The 14,157-nt window shown below is 34.4% G+C and overlaps 1 protein-coding gene and 1 long non-coding RNA gene across 9 annotated transcripts in view; one reads left to right on the top strand and one right to left on the bottom strand.

Annotated features, from left to right (window-relative positions):
* Positions 1 to 3,474: 3,474 nt before the first annotated feature.
* The window catches only part of MLANA (melan-A), a 47,503-nt gene continuing 36,820 nt past the window's right edge, over positions 3,475 to 14,157 (bottom strand). For all 5 annotated transcript variants that reach the window (XM_074197480.1, XM_074197481.1, XM_074197482.1 and 2 more), the window contains 3 exons: positions 9,319 to 9,415; positions 7,975 to 8,091; positions 3,475 to 3,661 (listed from right to left, as the gene is read on the bottom strand). In XM_074197480.1, coding sequence (XP_074053581.1) covers positions 3,596 to 3,661; positions 7,975 to 8,091; positions 9,319 to 9,415 — 280 coding nt within the window. In that variant the 3' untranslated portion in view covers positions 3,475 to 3,595. The remainder of the gene's footprint in view (positions 3,662 to 7,974; positions 8,092 to 9,318; positions 9,416 to 14,157) is intronic.
* LOC141495772 (uncharacterized) overlaps positions 4,991 to 14,157 on the top strand; it is a 28,720-nt gene continuing 19,553 nt past the window's right edge. For all 4 annotated transcript variants that reach the window (XR_012470844.1, XR_012470843.1, XR_012470846.1 and 1 more), the window contains exon 1: positions 4,991 to 5,138. This is a non-coding gene — a long non-coding RNA (uncharacterized LOC141495772). The remainder of the gene's footprint in view (positions 5,139 to 14,157) is intronic.

The raw sequence follows: 14,157 nt of genomic DNA, 5'->3' as shown, positions 1-14,157 counted from the left end.
TTGTGATATTGAATTATGTCTACATTATATTGTGTAGAAACAATATTTAGAAGCAAAAAATTTTCTAGGGATAATAATAGGGGCAGCTGGGTAGTGCAGTGGATAAAGTACCGGCCCTGGAGTCAGGAGGACCTGAGTTCAAATTGGCCTCAGACACATAATAATTACCTAGCTATGTGGCCTTGGGCAAGTCACTTAACCCCACTGCCAAACCAAAAAAAAAAACAACCCCCAAACCAAAGGATAATAATAGATGAAATATAGCCATTAAAAGTTTGTAAATCACTTTATTCATTTGGCCCTCACAATGGTTCCATAAGATACACACTACCTTTATGACTATGCTCATTTTACAGAATTGGTTTTGAGGCTGGTGGCAGCAAAGATACAAGAAGTATCCTATGCATAATGTCTGCAGCAGCAGAATTCAGACTTATAGGATTAGACCTTCCACTCGTGGTACAATAATTAATTTTAGACTGTTTATACCAACTTTATTACATCCCAGGTCTTTTTGAATGATTCATTTCTCTTAAAGGTCAGAAGGCCATTGGAGCTGTGATGTGAAGAATTCAATAGTGAAGAGTTCCAGGACATCCCTCATCTAGCCAGTCATCAAGACATTCCAACTGTTTGAGAAGAAGTATCAATGCAGAAGGACATTGTTTTAGTTCAGACCATAGAGAGAAGCAAGTGCAGTTAATCAGTTCCAACATCAGTTTGAGGAACAAAATAGGAAAAAAGTAAATAAGATTACTGTTCTTAAAACAAGGAATTAATGCAACCATATCAGGACAATCTGAAGGATAGACTCCAAAAAAAAAAAAAAGATTTAATACTCAAGTCATTGCATTTGGTTCTAGATAGAAGAAAACTGAAGCAAAACCACTGTTCTAGATTATATTTTTTCCCATGCTTAAAATATCAGAAAGAAAAACCAAGTTTTTTTTTAACATAGTTGAGAATGAACCACAGAATATATGCACTTAACTACATGTTCTCATTAATTGTAATAAAGTCACAGTAGAACTGCTGAGGTTCAAAACACATGTGATTTGCCAAAGGTATACATTGTCAGAGATAAGATTTAAATCTAGGTGTTCCTGACTCCAAGTTCAACCTCTACTGCAATCCAATGAGACTTTATTGCATAGCGGATCCATGTTACCCAAACTCACAACCTAGCTCTTATCCTCAGCTCCTTACTGTCATGCCCCATATCCCCTCAGTGGTCAAGCACTATGATTTCTACCTTCATAACCTCTCTCAAATATTGTCGCTTCTTTCCTCTGATGCTGCCACCACCTTAGTGCAGGTTCTCATCATTTCATGCCTACCTCTATTCTATTTCAGACTATTCCTCCACTGGATGGAGCTTTCAAATGAATCTTCCTGAAGCAGATGTCTGACCATGCCAGCCCTCTATTCTACAAACTCTAGTGGCACTCTATCATCTCCAGGATCAAATATAAATTTTAAAATTCCCTCATAACCTGGTTTCCTCCTGCCTTTCCAGTCTTCTTAAACCTTAATTATCCCCAGTTACACTCCAGTCTCATGACACTGATCTCCCTGTTCTTCTTGGAATAGTATGCTTCATTTTCTTTGTTTCTCTTTGTTTTTCTCTTCATATTAATTGATTCTCTTCTAGACCTGGAATTTTCTCCCTCTCCATACTCTGTCATCTGGCTTCCCTGGCTTCCTTCAAGGTCCAGTTAAAAATTCAACCTAAGGTTGCAGCAGTTAGAGTACCCTGGAGGCAGGGGGATCCGAGTTCAAATCTGGCCTCAGACACTTGACACTGACTAGCTGTGTGATCTTGGACAAGTCACTTAACCCTGAGTGTCTCACATCTAGAGCCATCTCCAGTCATCCTGATTCATATCTGCTTAACAGACCCAAATGACTCCAGAGAACAGTGAGGTTAGTAGCTTAGCACAACCCCACCTCACTCAAATCTAATTCACTTGCTTATCTGGACATCACCTCCCTAATGTTAGTCTTCTAGAATGAAGGATAATAATCATCAGAAATCCCACCTTCTACAAGAAGCATCTCCTGATTTTCTTTAATACCTGTGCCTCCACTCCTTTGATTATCTCCAATTTATCCTATATTTTTCTTATTTGTGCATAGTAGTTTGAATGCTATCTTTCCTATTAAACTGTGAACTCTTTGAGAGTAGTGTTGTCTTTTGCCTTTTTTTAAAAAACAATACTCTAATGATATTGGCCTTATCTATCCTGACCTTATCCTTCCATGATTTTAGATATTAGGGCTATTTTGTCTTATAGTTTTGTTTGATAGAGTGCTTTCTCAATTTTTAAGAATAATTTCTATAGCATAAGTATTCATTATTCTTTAAAGTTTGGTAGAATTCTCCTGTAAGTCTGGAGGAAAAAGTTCTCTCCCTTGCCCTCCTACTTTGGTAGTGCCTGCATTTACAGCTAGTTCAATTTCCTTTTCTGAAATTAGATTATTGAATATCTCTATTTGATATTCTAATAGTTTCACTATTTTATATTTTTGAAGTTGTTTATCTATTTCTTTTCTAAGTTTTGTTGAAGCAGTCAGTTATGAAGTTGAACTCTCATGTGATAAGTGACTATGTGAATCTGGTGTTTTAAGTAATTTTTTTAGATTCTTATTTTATTTTATTTAAGGAAATGGGGTTAAGTGATTTGCCCAAGGTCACACAGCTAGGCAATTATTAAGTGTCTGAGGTCAAATTTAAACTCAGGTCCTCCAGACAACAGCTAAATTAATAAATGTTTAACAACCTGATGGGTGGACCCTATATGCAAGACACATTTTAAGTTTAATCTTCATTAATATTTTCTCTATAATTTTAAGTCTAGGTAATCAACAAAACAACCAATGGGTAGCATTTGCTGAGGTATAAATGTTCATATGGAAAATTAGCAATCAGCTCTTATGAGCCAATTCGAAATAGATATAGCTTACCCCTACATCTAATGATCCCTTCTAACTCTAAACCTATAATCCTATGTTTATTAGTATAGATCAGGTACAGAATTTCGATACTAGATAAGGACTTCAGAGTTTAATCTTCCTCTTTAGGTCAATTTAATTGTCACTTAATTTTGGGAAGGGCTATAGTAATTAGCAGGGAAATCAATAGGATGAATTAGATGGTTTTTTCATACCTAAATAAATCTTTTGTGATATTTGCATAATGAAAATTTATAACTAATAATTTTGTGCAAATTTTATGCTGATTAGAAGTTAAGCTTCTATATTTTCAAGTACATTTTAGCCAAAATGCAATTGAATAGAAAGAATGAAAAGTCAAAAGCTTCTTGTGAACCCCCTGAAGCAATATTAATGTAGTGTAGTCATATTAAGTTGAAGCAGAAATCAACCAGAATCAGCAGTTTATTGATGTGTAAAATATTATTCTTTGTAACGTATTTAATTTTGCTATTTAGTTAGTAAAAGTAGCTGTGCTATAAATAATTTGAAAATTAGTTTTATTCCTGCAGTGTATTGCTATGGAACATTAGACTTTCACATGAATTTGAAGCAAAAGCATAAAGAGAATCTTTTCAAGGCCTCTAAAATTTCTTGCTGAACATTAAGGAGTATAGGGTGGTAGGGATTGTTCTGCAGAGAACTCATAAGCTGGGGGAGCATCAGGCACCTGTAGGAATAAAAAAAGATAATGTGTTTATCAGACCTATGAACTTCTATGCAATGAAATAAATATTTACAAATTCATCCATTTAGACCATGTTCAAATTTATCTTGGTTTCTAATGAATGCATCATTGAACTGGGAAGAGATCTGAGTTCTACTTCTGGCTCTTCACCTTAACAAGCTGTATCATGGTAAACAGGTTAATTAGCTCCTATGTAACCTCATTAAAGATGTATTGGGTCTGGAGTCAGAAAGATCTGAGTTTAAATCCAGCTTCAGGCCCTTACTTAGCTGTATGATCATAGGCAAGTCATTTAATCTCTGACTGCCTCAGTTTCCTCAACTATAAAATAAGAATAATAATAGTACCTACCTCTAAGGGTTGTTGTGATACTAAGATGAGCTAATTTTTGTAAAGTACTCTTCAAACCTTAAAGTTTGTTTACATATATACACACATTTATCTATATATGTGTGTACAACATAAATATATACACTCCAGTACATATGCTAGCTAGTTATTATTTCCTCATCTGTTAAAAATAGATTGCTTTAGAAGACCACTCTAATTATAATATTTATATATAGAAATATATAGAAAAAATTCAACTTATACTTGTTATTGAAAACCAAGATCTTCATGACATATTATTTCTTGAGAGTAAGAGTTGAATGAATTATCAGATTTAGAGCTAGAAGGAATTTTTTAAATGGTCATTTGATCTGATTTTGTTTCACAGATGAAGAAAGAGAAGGGTAAAAAAGATCTCTGGAGACTTTCTCCTCTCTCCAAGTTATCCTTCCATCTCTTCAATTCCTCATTCAAATTTGATGATTCATTATCCATACACAGCCTCTAAAAGGGGGTGTTCCCCAAAGTTCAGTTTTGGACATAGTGAGTTCGAGATGTCCATGGGAAACCAGTTTTAAGATGTCTAATAGTTGTTAATATGAGATTGCAGGTTAGAAGAAAGCTTAGATTTAGATAATTTGATCTAGGACTTACCTTCTTTTTGTTGTTCAGCCATTTCCATGATGTCTGACTCTTTGTGACCCCATTTGGGGAGAAGCAAAGACACTCTAGTGAATTGCCATTTCCCTCTCCAGCTCATTTTACAGATGAGAAAATTGAAGCAAGCAGGGTTAAGTGCCTTGTCCAGGATTACACAGTATGTAAGTGTTTGAGACTAGAAAGATGAGTCTTCATGACTCTAGTATTGGCACCCTATCCACTGCACCATAAAACTGCCCCATCATCTGCTTAGAGATGATGATTAAACAAAGGAGAGCTGCTGAGATCACCAAGTGAGATGGGGTAGTGAGAAAATAGAAGAGAGTCCAGGACAGACCCTTGAGGTACACCTATGGATAATGGGCATGTCCAGCAAAGAAGGCTGGAAAAAGAGGTGGTCAGACAAATAAAGAAGGAAGAAAGCAGAGTCTTTAAAACCTAAAGAGGAGAAAACATCCATGAGAAGAGGGTGAATATCAATTCAAAGGTTGCAGAAAGTTCAAGAAGAATTAGAATTGAGGAAAGGCCATTAGCTTCATCAATTAAGTTTGTGACAGTTCTGTTTGTGGTGACAAAGACTTGGGAATGGAAGGAATTCCCAATTGGGGAATGACTAAAGTTATTGTGTAAGAATGTGATAGAATGCTTTTGTGCTACTAAAATTGATGAGTGGAAGTTTCAAAAAAATCTGGAAGACATATGGATTCATGTAAAGTGAAGAAAAGCAGAATAAGGAGAACATTGTACATATATTAATAGCTATGTTGTACAATGATCAACTGTGAAAGACTTGTCTGATCTACTCAAGACAATGACCCAAGACAATTCCAAAGGACTCATGATGAAAAATGCTTTCTACTTCTAGTTAGTGTTCTGATGCACCTTGAGTGCAAACTGAAGCATACTTCTTTTGGTACTCTATTTTTCTTAAGTGTTTCTGTGAACATTTTCTTATGTAATATAGCTAATATAGAAAGATGTTTTGCATGGAAAAAACTGTCAATTAAAAGATCATTGGTAACTTTGGAAAGAGCAGTTTCAAATGTATGATGTGATCAGAAGTCAGACTGCAAATGTTTTAGAAGTGAAAGGAGAGGAAATGGAGACACTGATTTCTAAAGGAAAGTCCCTTTGGTCAAGAAAGGGAGAAGAGAGATAGGTTATACATGCACACATATAAAATATTCCTATCTATATGCAGTCATGCAAAACATATTTCATATCAGTCATATTGTGAAAGAAAACACAGAGCCCCCCCCAAAAAACAAGAAAAATAAGGAAAGTTAAGAAAAGAGTATGCTTTAATCTACATTCATGTTCCATCAGTTTTTTCCTTGGCAGGTGGATAGCATTTATCATCATGAGTCCTTTGGAATTGTCTCAGATCATTGTATTGTTAAATCTAAGTCATTCACACTTGATCATCATACAACATTGCTGTTACTATACTCAATGTCCTCCTGGTTCTGCTCATTTTACTTTACATCAGTTCATGTAAGTCTTTGCATATTTTCATGAACTTGCTTTTTAAAAATATTAATATATGCATTTCAGTGTAGTTGGTTTCCTTTATAATACTTTGTATTTTATTTTATATGCTTAACATGCCTCCTCTAGGACAAGATAAAAAAGCCCTGTGCAGCATGTAAAGCTCATCATAACCTAGTCCTTCCTGCCTCTTTAGCCTTCTTAAACCTTATTCTTCTCCATAGTTCTAAAATCCAAGTACACAAGTCTATTTGTAGTTGTTCAAACACAGCAACCCCATCTTCTGTCTCAGTGCTTTTGTTTAGCCTGACCCCTATGCCTGGAATGGTCAGTCCCTCACTTCATTGCTTTGACTTCCTTCGACTCATTTCAAATCTCACCTTTTATAGGAATCCTTTCCTAGACTCCCTGGACATATATCTATCAATGCCTTCATCTTTCAGATTATTTTCATCTATTCTGTATCTTGTATATACTTTATTATTTTCATTTGGTCTCTTCCACTGGTATATATATATATGTATGTATATATATATATATATATATATATATGCTTATACCTTATATCTACTTCTTTATCTTAATAATTATTAATTGTAGCTAATTATCTTCCCCAATAGAATTTGTATATATTCTAGCTAGGTGACCCAATGGATAGAACACCATTTCTGGAGTCTAGAAGACCAAAGTTCAAATCCAGTCTCTTATACTTACTGTGTGAGCTTGGGCAAGTTATTTAAGTTTGTCTCAGTTTTCTCATTTGTAAAATGAGCTGGAGAAGGAAATGGCAAACCACTTCAGTGTCTTTGTCAAGAAAACCCCAAATAGGGTCACAAAGAGTCAGACATGGCTGAACAGTAACAAAGCAAAACTACCTTTTCTATTTTCAGCTGATGTCTATAATACTCATTAAAGATAACTATATCCTGAACTTGAGATATAATAGCATAGTTTTCCTTGAATATTGATCCACCATGATTATATGATATTATATATACATATATATATGTATATATATATATATATATATATAGTGGTTAGTCTTCTCCATCTCTACCACACTAGAAAGTAAGCTCTCTGAGGACTTAACTGTTTTTGCCCCTCTTTGTATCCATAATCCTGACATCTAAAAGATACTTGTTTACTTGACAATGAGAAATAGGGGGATGAATGTTTACTTCAAGATCCTTCTGGTGTTCCTTTACTTAATTAGCTTCAAGGACATTAGCTCTGATTTTAAGTTAGAAATATCATGCTTTAAAAATGGAATAGGATACACCTGTGAGAATATAACTGGTAAAAAAATTTATTATCCCAAATATGCAAAGAATTGCCTCAATTCTTTGAAGATGGTGCTATGCTCATAAATGAATAAGCAGCCTACATAAACAAGTACAAACAAACTACATGGGAAAAATTCAGGTCAATCTCATTGGACTGTACACTAATACATGGAGGGGAATACAGTGTAAGATGTCTGGAAAAGTGGGAAGCAGTCAGGTTACAAAGAACTTGAAATGCCAGTTCTTTCTATTTGACCCTGGAGAGTCTAGGAAACCACTGGAGTAACTTGAGAAAGTCACCAATGCTTTAGAACAAGTTCCTAGTCCTTTTGTGTATGTGGCATGAACCCCTTCTCAGAATAATATCTTATAATGCATAAAATAAAATACTCAGGATTATTAAAAAACAATTATAATGATAACTGTACTGATAGTTTTCCTTGGTTCTTCACTGTGAGTGTTTTCACATATTTGAATTTAGTTTGGCTAAACAAGAAACAAACAAATAAGCATGATTTCAGGGGCTTGACATACCACAGAGCTGATGTTGCTGTTCTCCAGAAAGGACCCTTTGCTGAGAGGGAGAACAGTCTCATCCCTATAGTAATTCCCCATCAGGATGGTCCTAGGGCCAGAATAAAGGTTTTTGTTCTGAAATACAAATTCAGTAGGAGTTAGTGGGAAAAGAAGCAAGAAGAAAATGGAGAGCAATATATAGAAATGAAAAAGATGTGCTATACCCCCACCCCCAATCTCTGGACCCAGTGGTAACTTCTTTATCAAAGAGACCATATGGTATAGCAGACTGGACTTAAAATGGAGGCTATATGCCCATTTCTTTCCCCAAATGACTTTGTAATTTAATCCCTTTGTGGTAAGTTTCGTTGGACCAAAAAATGAGGGTATTTTTAAGTCACTATTTTTATCAAAATAAATATGATATGAATTACATTGAATGCTTTGAACAAATGGTGGCCCATAATTACATCAAATACTTCAATGAATATCTGTTTTTGTCCTCAAAAATATTCCTTCCAATGGTATGGGCTACATTCCATTCCATTTCTCCTCATCTTGGAGAGTTCTTTGTCCATGTCCTTGAAGAAACCCTCCATGGGGTCCAAGCAGCATACTCCATTTGCTATTGTTTTTCATTTGATTTGTGTCACTCTGTGACCCCATTTGGAGTTTTCTTGGAATGGTTTGGCTTTCCTTCTCCAGCTCATTTTACAGATGAAGAAATTAAGGCAAACAGGATCATACAGCTGGTAAATGTCTGAGGCTACATTTGAACTCAGGTCTTCCTAACTCCAGGCCTGGTGTTCTTTCAACTCTCCACCTATAATCCCTTTTCTTTAATGGTCAGAAACACATCTCTTTGCTACTTTTGATAGCATTTTTTTTGGTGCATAATTCATTGTTGATAATCTATGTCAGCAGATTTATGCCTATCATGTATTTCAATATCCTTTACATGACTCTTTTTTTTTAGTTTTCAGAGATTATGGTATTCCAAGATATGGTTCTAAATAATCATCAGAAGAACAATATTACTTAAAAGATGGGTTTTTGTTTCTAAGAGAGACTTGAGAGCATTGAAAATAGGGTCAAATTCCTTAAATTCCACCCAACTTGTTTATTTTCTCTGTTTCAGATTTGTGCCTAATTTACTGTTCACTTTTACTATCTGTCTACAATAAATATACTAATAGACCAGCTGTGTAGACATCTTCATCTCTTTAATAGCTACTACCTGGAATGTGGAACAGGATTACTGAAAAGACATTTTATTGTTTTCCAATCCTTCAGAAACTTCTATTATGGTACCAGGTAAAAATGTCCTGACTTACCCAAAGGGAGTGTGTGAGCAATACTAACCTTGAGATTTTTGTAGCCACTGCGTCTCTTGCAATACCAGCAGCTAAAGAGCAGCAAAATCCCCAGAATCACAGCCAGGATGCCAATTCCTGCTGCCCTGTCCCAGAAAATAGATAAATCCATCTTGCCACATATGAACATTATTATTACTTATTAGAATGAAATGCTAGCATCTATTCATGGGAACTTTCTCTCCACATACATCCCCAAACAATTTTCCATCCTCCCCTTTCATTCCATTTTCTACTATAGAGTCCATTCTCAAATCTTCTAGCCCTCCTTGCAAAGAGAATGATATTTTCTAAATCTATCAAGTATCTTAGAGGAACTATGCAAATTGGTATATGCAAAGAAAAGTCATTCTAGCCTTAGTAATTTTATAACTAATAATAATGATTATAAGCCCAGAACAATTTTTACTACTACTACTACTACTACTACTACCCTCACCACCACTATAACTACTTTTGTTGCTACTATACTATTTATATCACCATGTAATACTGATAAATAGCACTTTAAGGTTTACAAAAAGTTTTACATAGGTTAAATCATTTGATCCTTACACCAATCCTGGTATGAAAAAACTAAGGTTGAGGTATGTTAATTTATTCAAGGTCCTACATTTTGCAAGTGTCTGGGATAGAACTCAAATTCAGGTCTTCCTAATCCAAGTCCCCTGACCTATCCTTCATCCACTGCAGCACCCATCTACCTCCTAGTCAATCCTACTGTGCAATATTTCTCCCCTTTCTTCCAAATGTCTCCTCTGCTTTTGATGTCTTTGCTTCTGAATCAATAGCACAGTCATGAAGGTGAATGTAAAGGAAGACCCTGCTAACAGAAGTCACAGTTCAGCTTGTATCTCTTCTCAAGTATAGCCTTGTAATGTGCAAACACAGGTTGATGTCGGAACTAAGATAAGAGTGAGTGTTAATGCTGACATCATCTTGGAGTGTTGTTGACAAACTCTGTTGTCAATCTGAGACCAAGAGACTGCATTTCTCTTGCAAAAGTTTTCAAGGACATTAAGATGCATGAAAGATTTGAATTCACTCATGTCTAGCACAAAGTTTAAACCTATTAAATGCTTATTGCTTGATGGTTTATATTAAAAAATATTAGACAGGTATAACCAGGATAAATGTTTAACAATCCCCAAAACACACAGTATATCTTTTTAAATAGTATATTCTCTTAAATTTGTCCTATGCTATTAACATTTTCTTAAACCTAGACAATCAATAAAACAATCAAATCCTGATTTTTAGTGTATATGCTAGATATAAATGCTCGCACTGAAAATTTAACAATTTGCAGGAACCCATAAGAACTGACTCTAGCATAACAAATGACTTTCCCCCTAAATAACATATAATCTAATAATTCTTGAGGGAGATACAATTTTGCAAGTTAAGTTAAAAAATGCTAATCCCAAATTCTCTGCCTTATGAGATATATGGGAATATAGGACTAGCCTGGTGTACTAGAAAGAGTTCTGGAGACAAAAAGCCTGGGTTCTATAAAATGAGAGAGAAGGAAGGAGAAAAATAGTTTTCAGTATGGTCAGTTGATTAATTCAGGCAAATATCTATTAAGTGCCTCCCTATATAGAAGCTGCATGCTAGACCAAGACATTAGGAATTAGAGCTAAAATTTCATTAATCCAGGAAAATCCCAGTTAAAGAAAGTCCCTCTAACATGGCCTAAGAAGTCACAAAATTACTACATGTCAAAGATTGGACTGGAATGCAAGTTTTCAAGTTCGCCATCCACAATGCAATACTGTATAGGCTCTGAGGATATAAAGGGAAACATGAAAATACTCTCAGCCTTTAAGTGAATTTATGTTCTACTGTTCATAGAAAAGTGCTGTATAAAACATATTAAGTACTATATAAATATAAGTTGTTTTGTTATATAAACCAAATAGTTTTGGGGTAAAAACTTTTTTAAATTATTTTTATTATTTATAACTTATATAAATACAAATTATTATTATTTATTTTTGAATTTTACAATTTTCCCTAATCCTGCTTCCCTCCCCCACCCCTCACAGAAGGCATTCTGTTAGTCTTTACATTGTTTCCATACTATACAATGATCTAAGTTGAATGTGTTGAGAGAGAAATCATATCAAGGGGGAAAAAAATAAAATATAAGAGCTATCAAAATTACATAATACATAATGTGTTTTTTTTTTAATTAAAGGTAATAATCTTTGGTCTTTGTTCAAACTCCATAATTCTTTCTCTGGATAGGGATGGTATTCTCCATTACAGATACTCTAAAATTGTCCCTGATTGTTGTTCTGGTTCTACTCATCTTGCTCAGCATCAGTTCATGCAAATCCTTCCAGGCTTCTCTGAATTCCCATCCCTCCTGGTTTCTCATAGAACAATAGTGTTCCATAACATACATATACCACAATTTGTTCAGCCATTCCCCAATTGATGGACATTCATTCAATTTCCAATTCTTTGCCATCAGTAATAACTCTTTCAAAGAACTGTGGTTATGAAGATTAATTACACAATCTTCTGGTAATAGTCAATAAATCTAAGCTTTCCTCTACAAATTTTATTCAATTTGTTAATAGTTGGTTGCCTGGTTTTAGATTTTGCAATCTGGCAAAAATCAAAGGCATTGAAAAGCATATGCTCTTAACTGATTCTATTTTTTTACTTATCTATTAATAATCCTAACCAATTACCCAAAAAGAGGTTAAATAGGAAATAGATTATTTCTCAGAGAACTAGGAAACTGAGTAAAATCTATACAAAGATTCATCAGTGGTTTTCCACTGCCTGGGTTAATATGTCAAAAATCAGATAGCAACCAGCACCACAAATCCATAATAAGGATCCTTGCTAGTAACATATTGATTTTGTTTAAAAATGTGATGTTACCTATTTGTATTGTATTTATAATTAATTTGTTAAATATTTCATTTACATTGTGATCTTGTTTGGCAGCACTCCCAGAGTGCTGTGGGTCAGTGTCTCTGGGTTTTGGGAATAACACATAGACTCCTTACTTTAGTACTAAAGATCTTTCACATAATATAGGTCCCTTTACCTTTTCAGGTTTAGCATGTCTCTCCTTCATCTATTCCATGTCCTATCCAAACAGGACTACTTTCTGTCTCCCATTCTCATTGTACTTCTTTCCATCTATGTTCCTTAGCTTATCATCTTTTGTGGCTGTAATGGACTCTCTACATCCCAACCATCTTCCTTTGTTGAACACCTTTCTTTCAAGGTCTGACTTAAGGGTTCTCTCCTTTGTGAACTTTTCCCCATTTCCTTTCCTCCTCCCATTGATGAAAGTGATCTCTTTCTCCTCAAATTTTTCATGATTCTTTGCATATATTCTCTCTGTTTTGTACTCCTCTCTCTCTCTCTCTCATCATAGTTATTTATACAATTAAATGAAATTGTAAGCACATTGAGAATAGAACCTATCAACTATTGTATCTTTTATCTATTATTTTATTCCCAGCACTGACCCTAACATCTTGCTTTTAATGAATGTTTTTGTTTGATCAAATTGGAAATGGCAAATACAAGGAATTCAGAGAAACATGGGAAGACTTATATGAACTAATGTAGAGTCAAAGAAGTAGTTATTTCAGAACAATAAACTCAATGAATATAAAAAAGTATATGGACAAACTTGTGCTTAAATACTATGAAAAAGATGTTGTTTCTACTCTATATATCTTTTCTGTTAATAAATTATGCCAATTATACCAAAGGAAAAAGAATAAACCATATGCCAGAGGACATTTTGTTTAACTGAAGTTTTTTTAGAGAAAAGAACTTTGGTTGCAGAGCAGTATTGTTAGGGAATCATTCTATCAAAATAAACATTAATTAAATAAATCAACAAATAAATTAAATCAGATATAGGATCACTGGAAAACAAGTATCTCTAGCAACCCTTTTCCCCTCAGTACACAGTTTCTCTGGGATAAGGGCAATGACATCAAAAACATTTTATGATAAACATAAATAGAAATCATGGGTCATGTAGAAACATACTACACATTGAAGGACATGAAGAGACAACCTCTGATATTCTGAAGCAAGTGAGTTAATGCCTACAATGTATATTCATTATTTTTTCATTTTATTAATCTCATTTATAGCATGAAGAGAATGGCTTTTTGTCAACTTTAAAAGATAAATTGTTAGGGAACACAAAATCTCTAGCAAAGATGTTACTTTTTAGGATAAGAGGAGGTGAAAATTTTATCATTCTGTAAGTTCTTCTGAACTAGGTTGTTAGTAAATTAGGTTGATCCTGATATTTGGGAGATTCTGGTAGTATTTTATGCTGCTTTTTCAAATTGACCATTTTCTTTCTATTTGATGATTTAGTTTCAAGTAACTATATGTTAACTTACTTTTGCGTGGTTGAAAAATATAGACATGTCCCTTAATTCAACAATCAACAAAACTGTCTAAGTGAATGTAAGGTATTGTTCTATAATTCTGAATCATAAAGACAACTTTTCATGCTTTCCTGATAGGTGTCCAGAACTCCATGTCACTGAGGTTATCACATCGATTTACTGTCTGTCAAAATATATAGCAGACCTGCCACCTTTTTGCCAACCTCAATGAATGAATCTTTTCCTTTCTATTCACAACTTACGTAGTGAGTACAAGATATACCCTGTTGGTATTGGAAACTTGAGAAGAGAATATTTGAAACAATCACTGTGATGAGTGCAATAATTAAACCAAAGAGGGAAGAACAGACTGAACACTTGTTAATATTAGGCATGAAATTTATAGTGAATCCAGTTTAACTGGTTGAGTGACTTCTTCCTCC

The sequence above is a fragment of the Macrotis lagotis genome, chromosome 8 (genome assembly GCF_037893015.1).
Source record: "Macrotis lagotis isolate mMagLag1 chromosome 8, bilby.v1.9.chrom.fasta, whole genome shotgun sequence".
Taxonomy (NCBI): Eukaryota; Metazoa; Chordata; class Mammalia; order Peramelemorphia; family Peramelidae; genus Macrotis; species Macrotis lagotis.
Note: the sequence above shows the minus strand (reverse complement) of the source record. Positions and strands in the feature narration are given on the sequence as shown.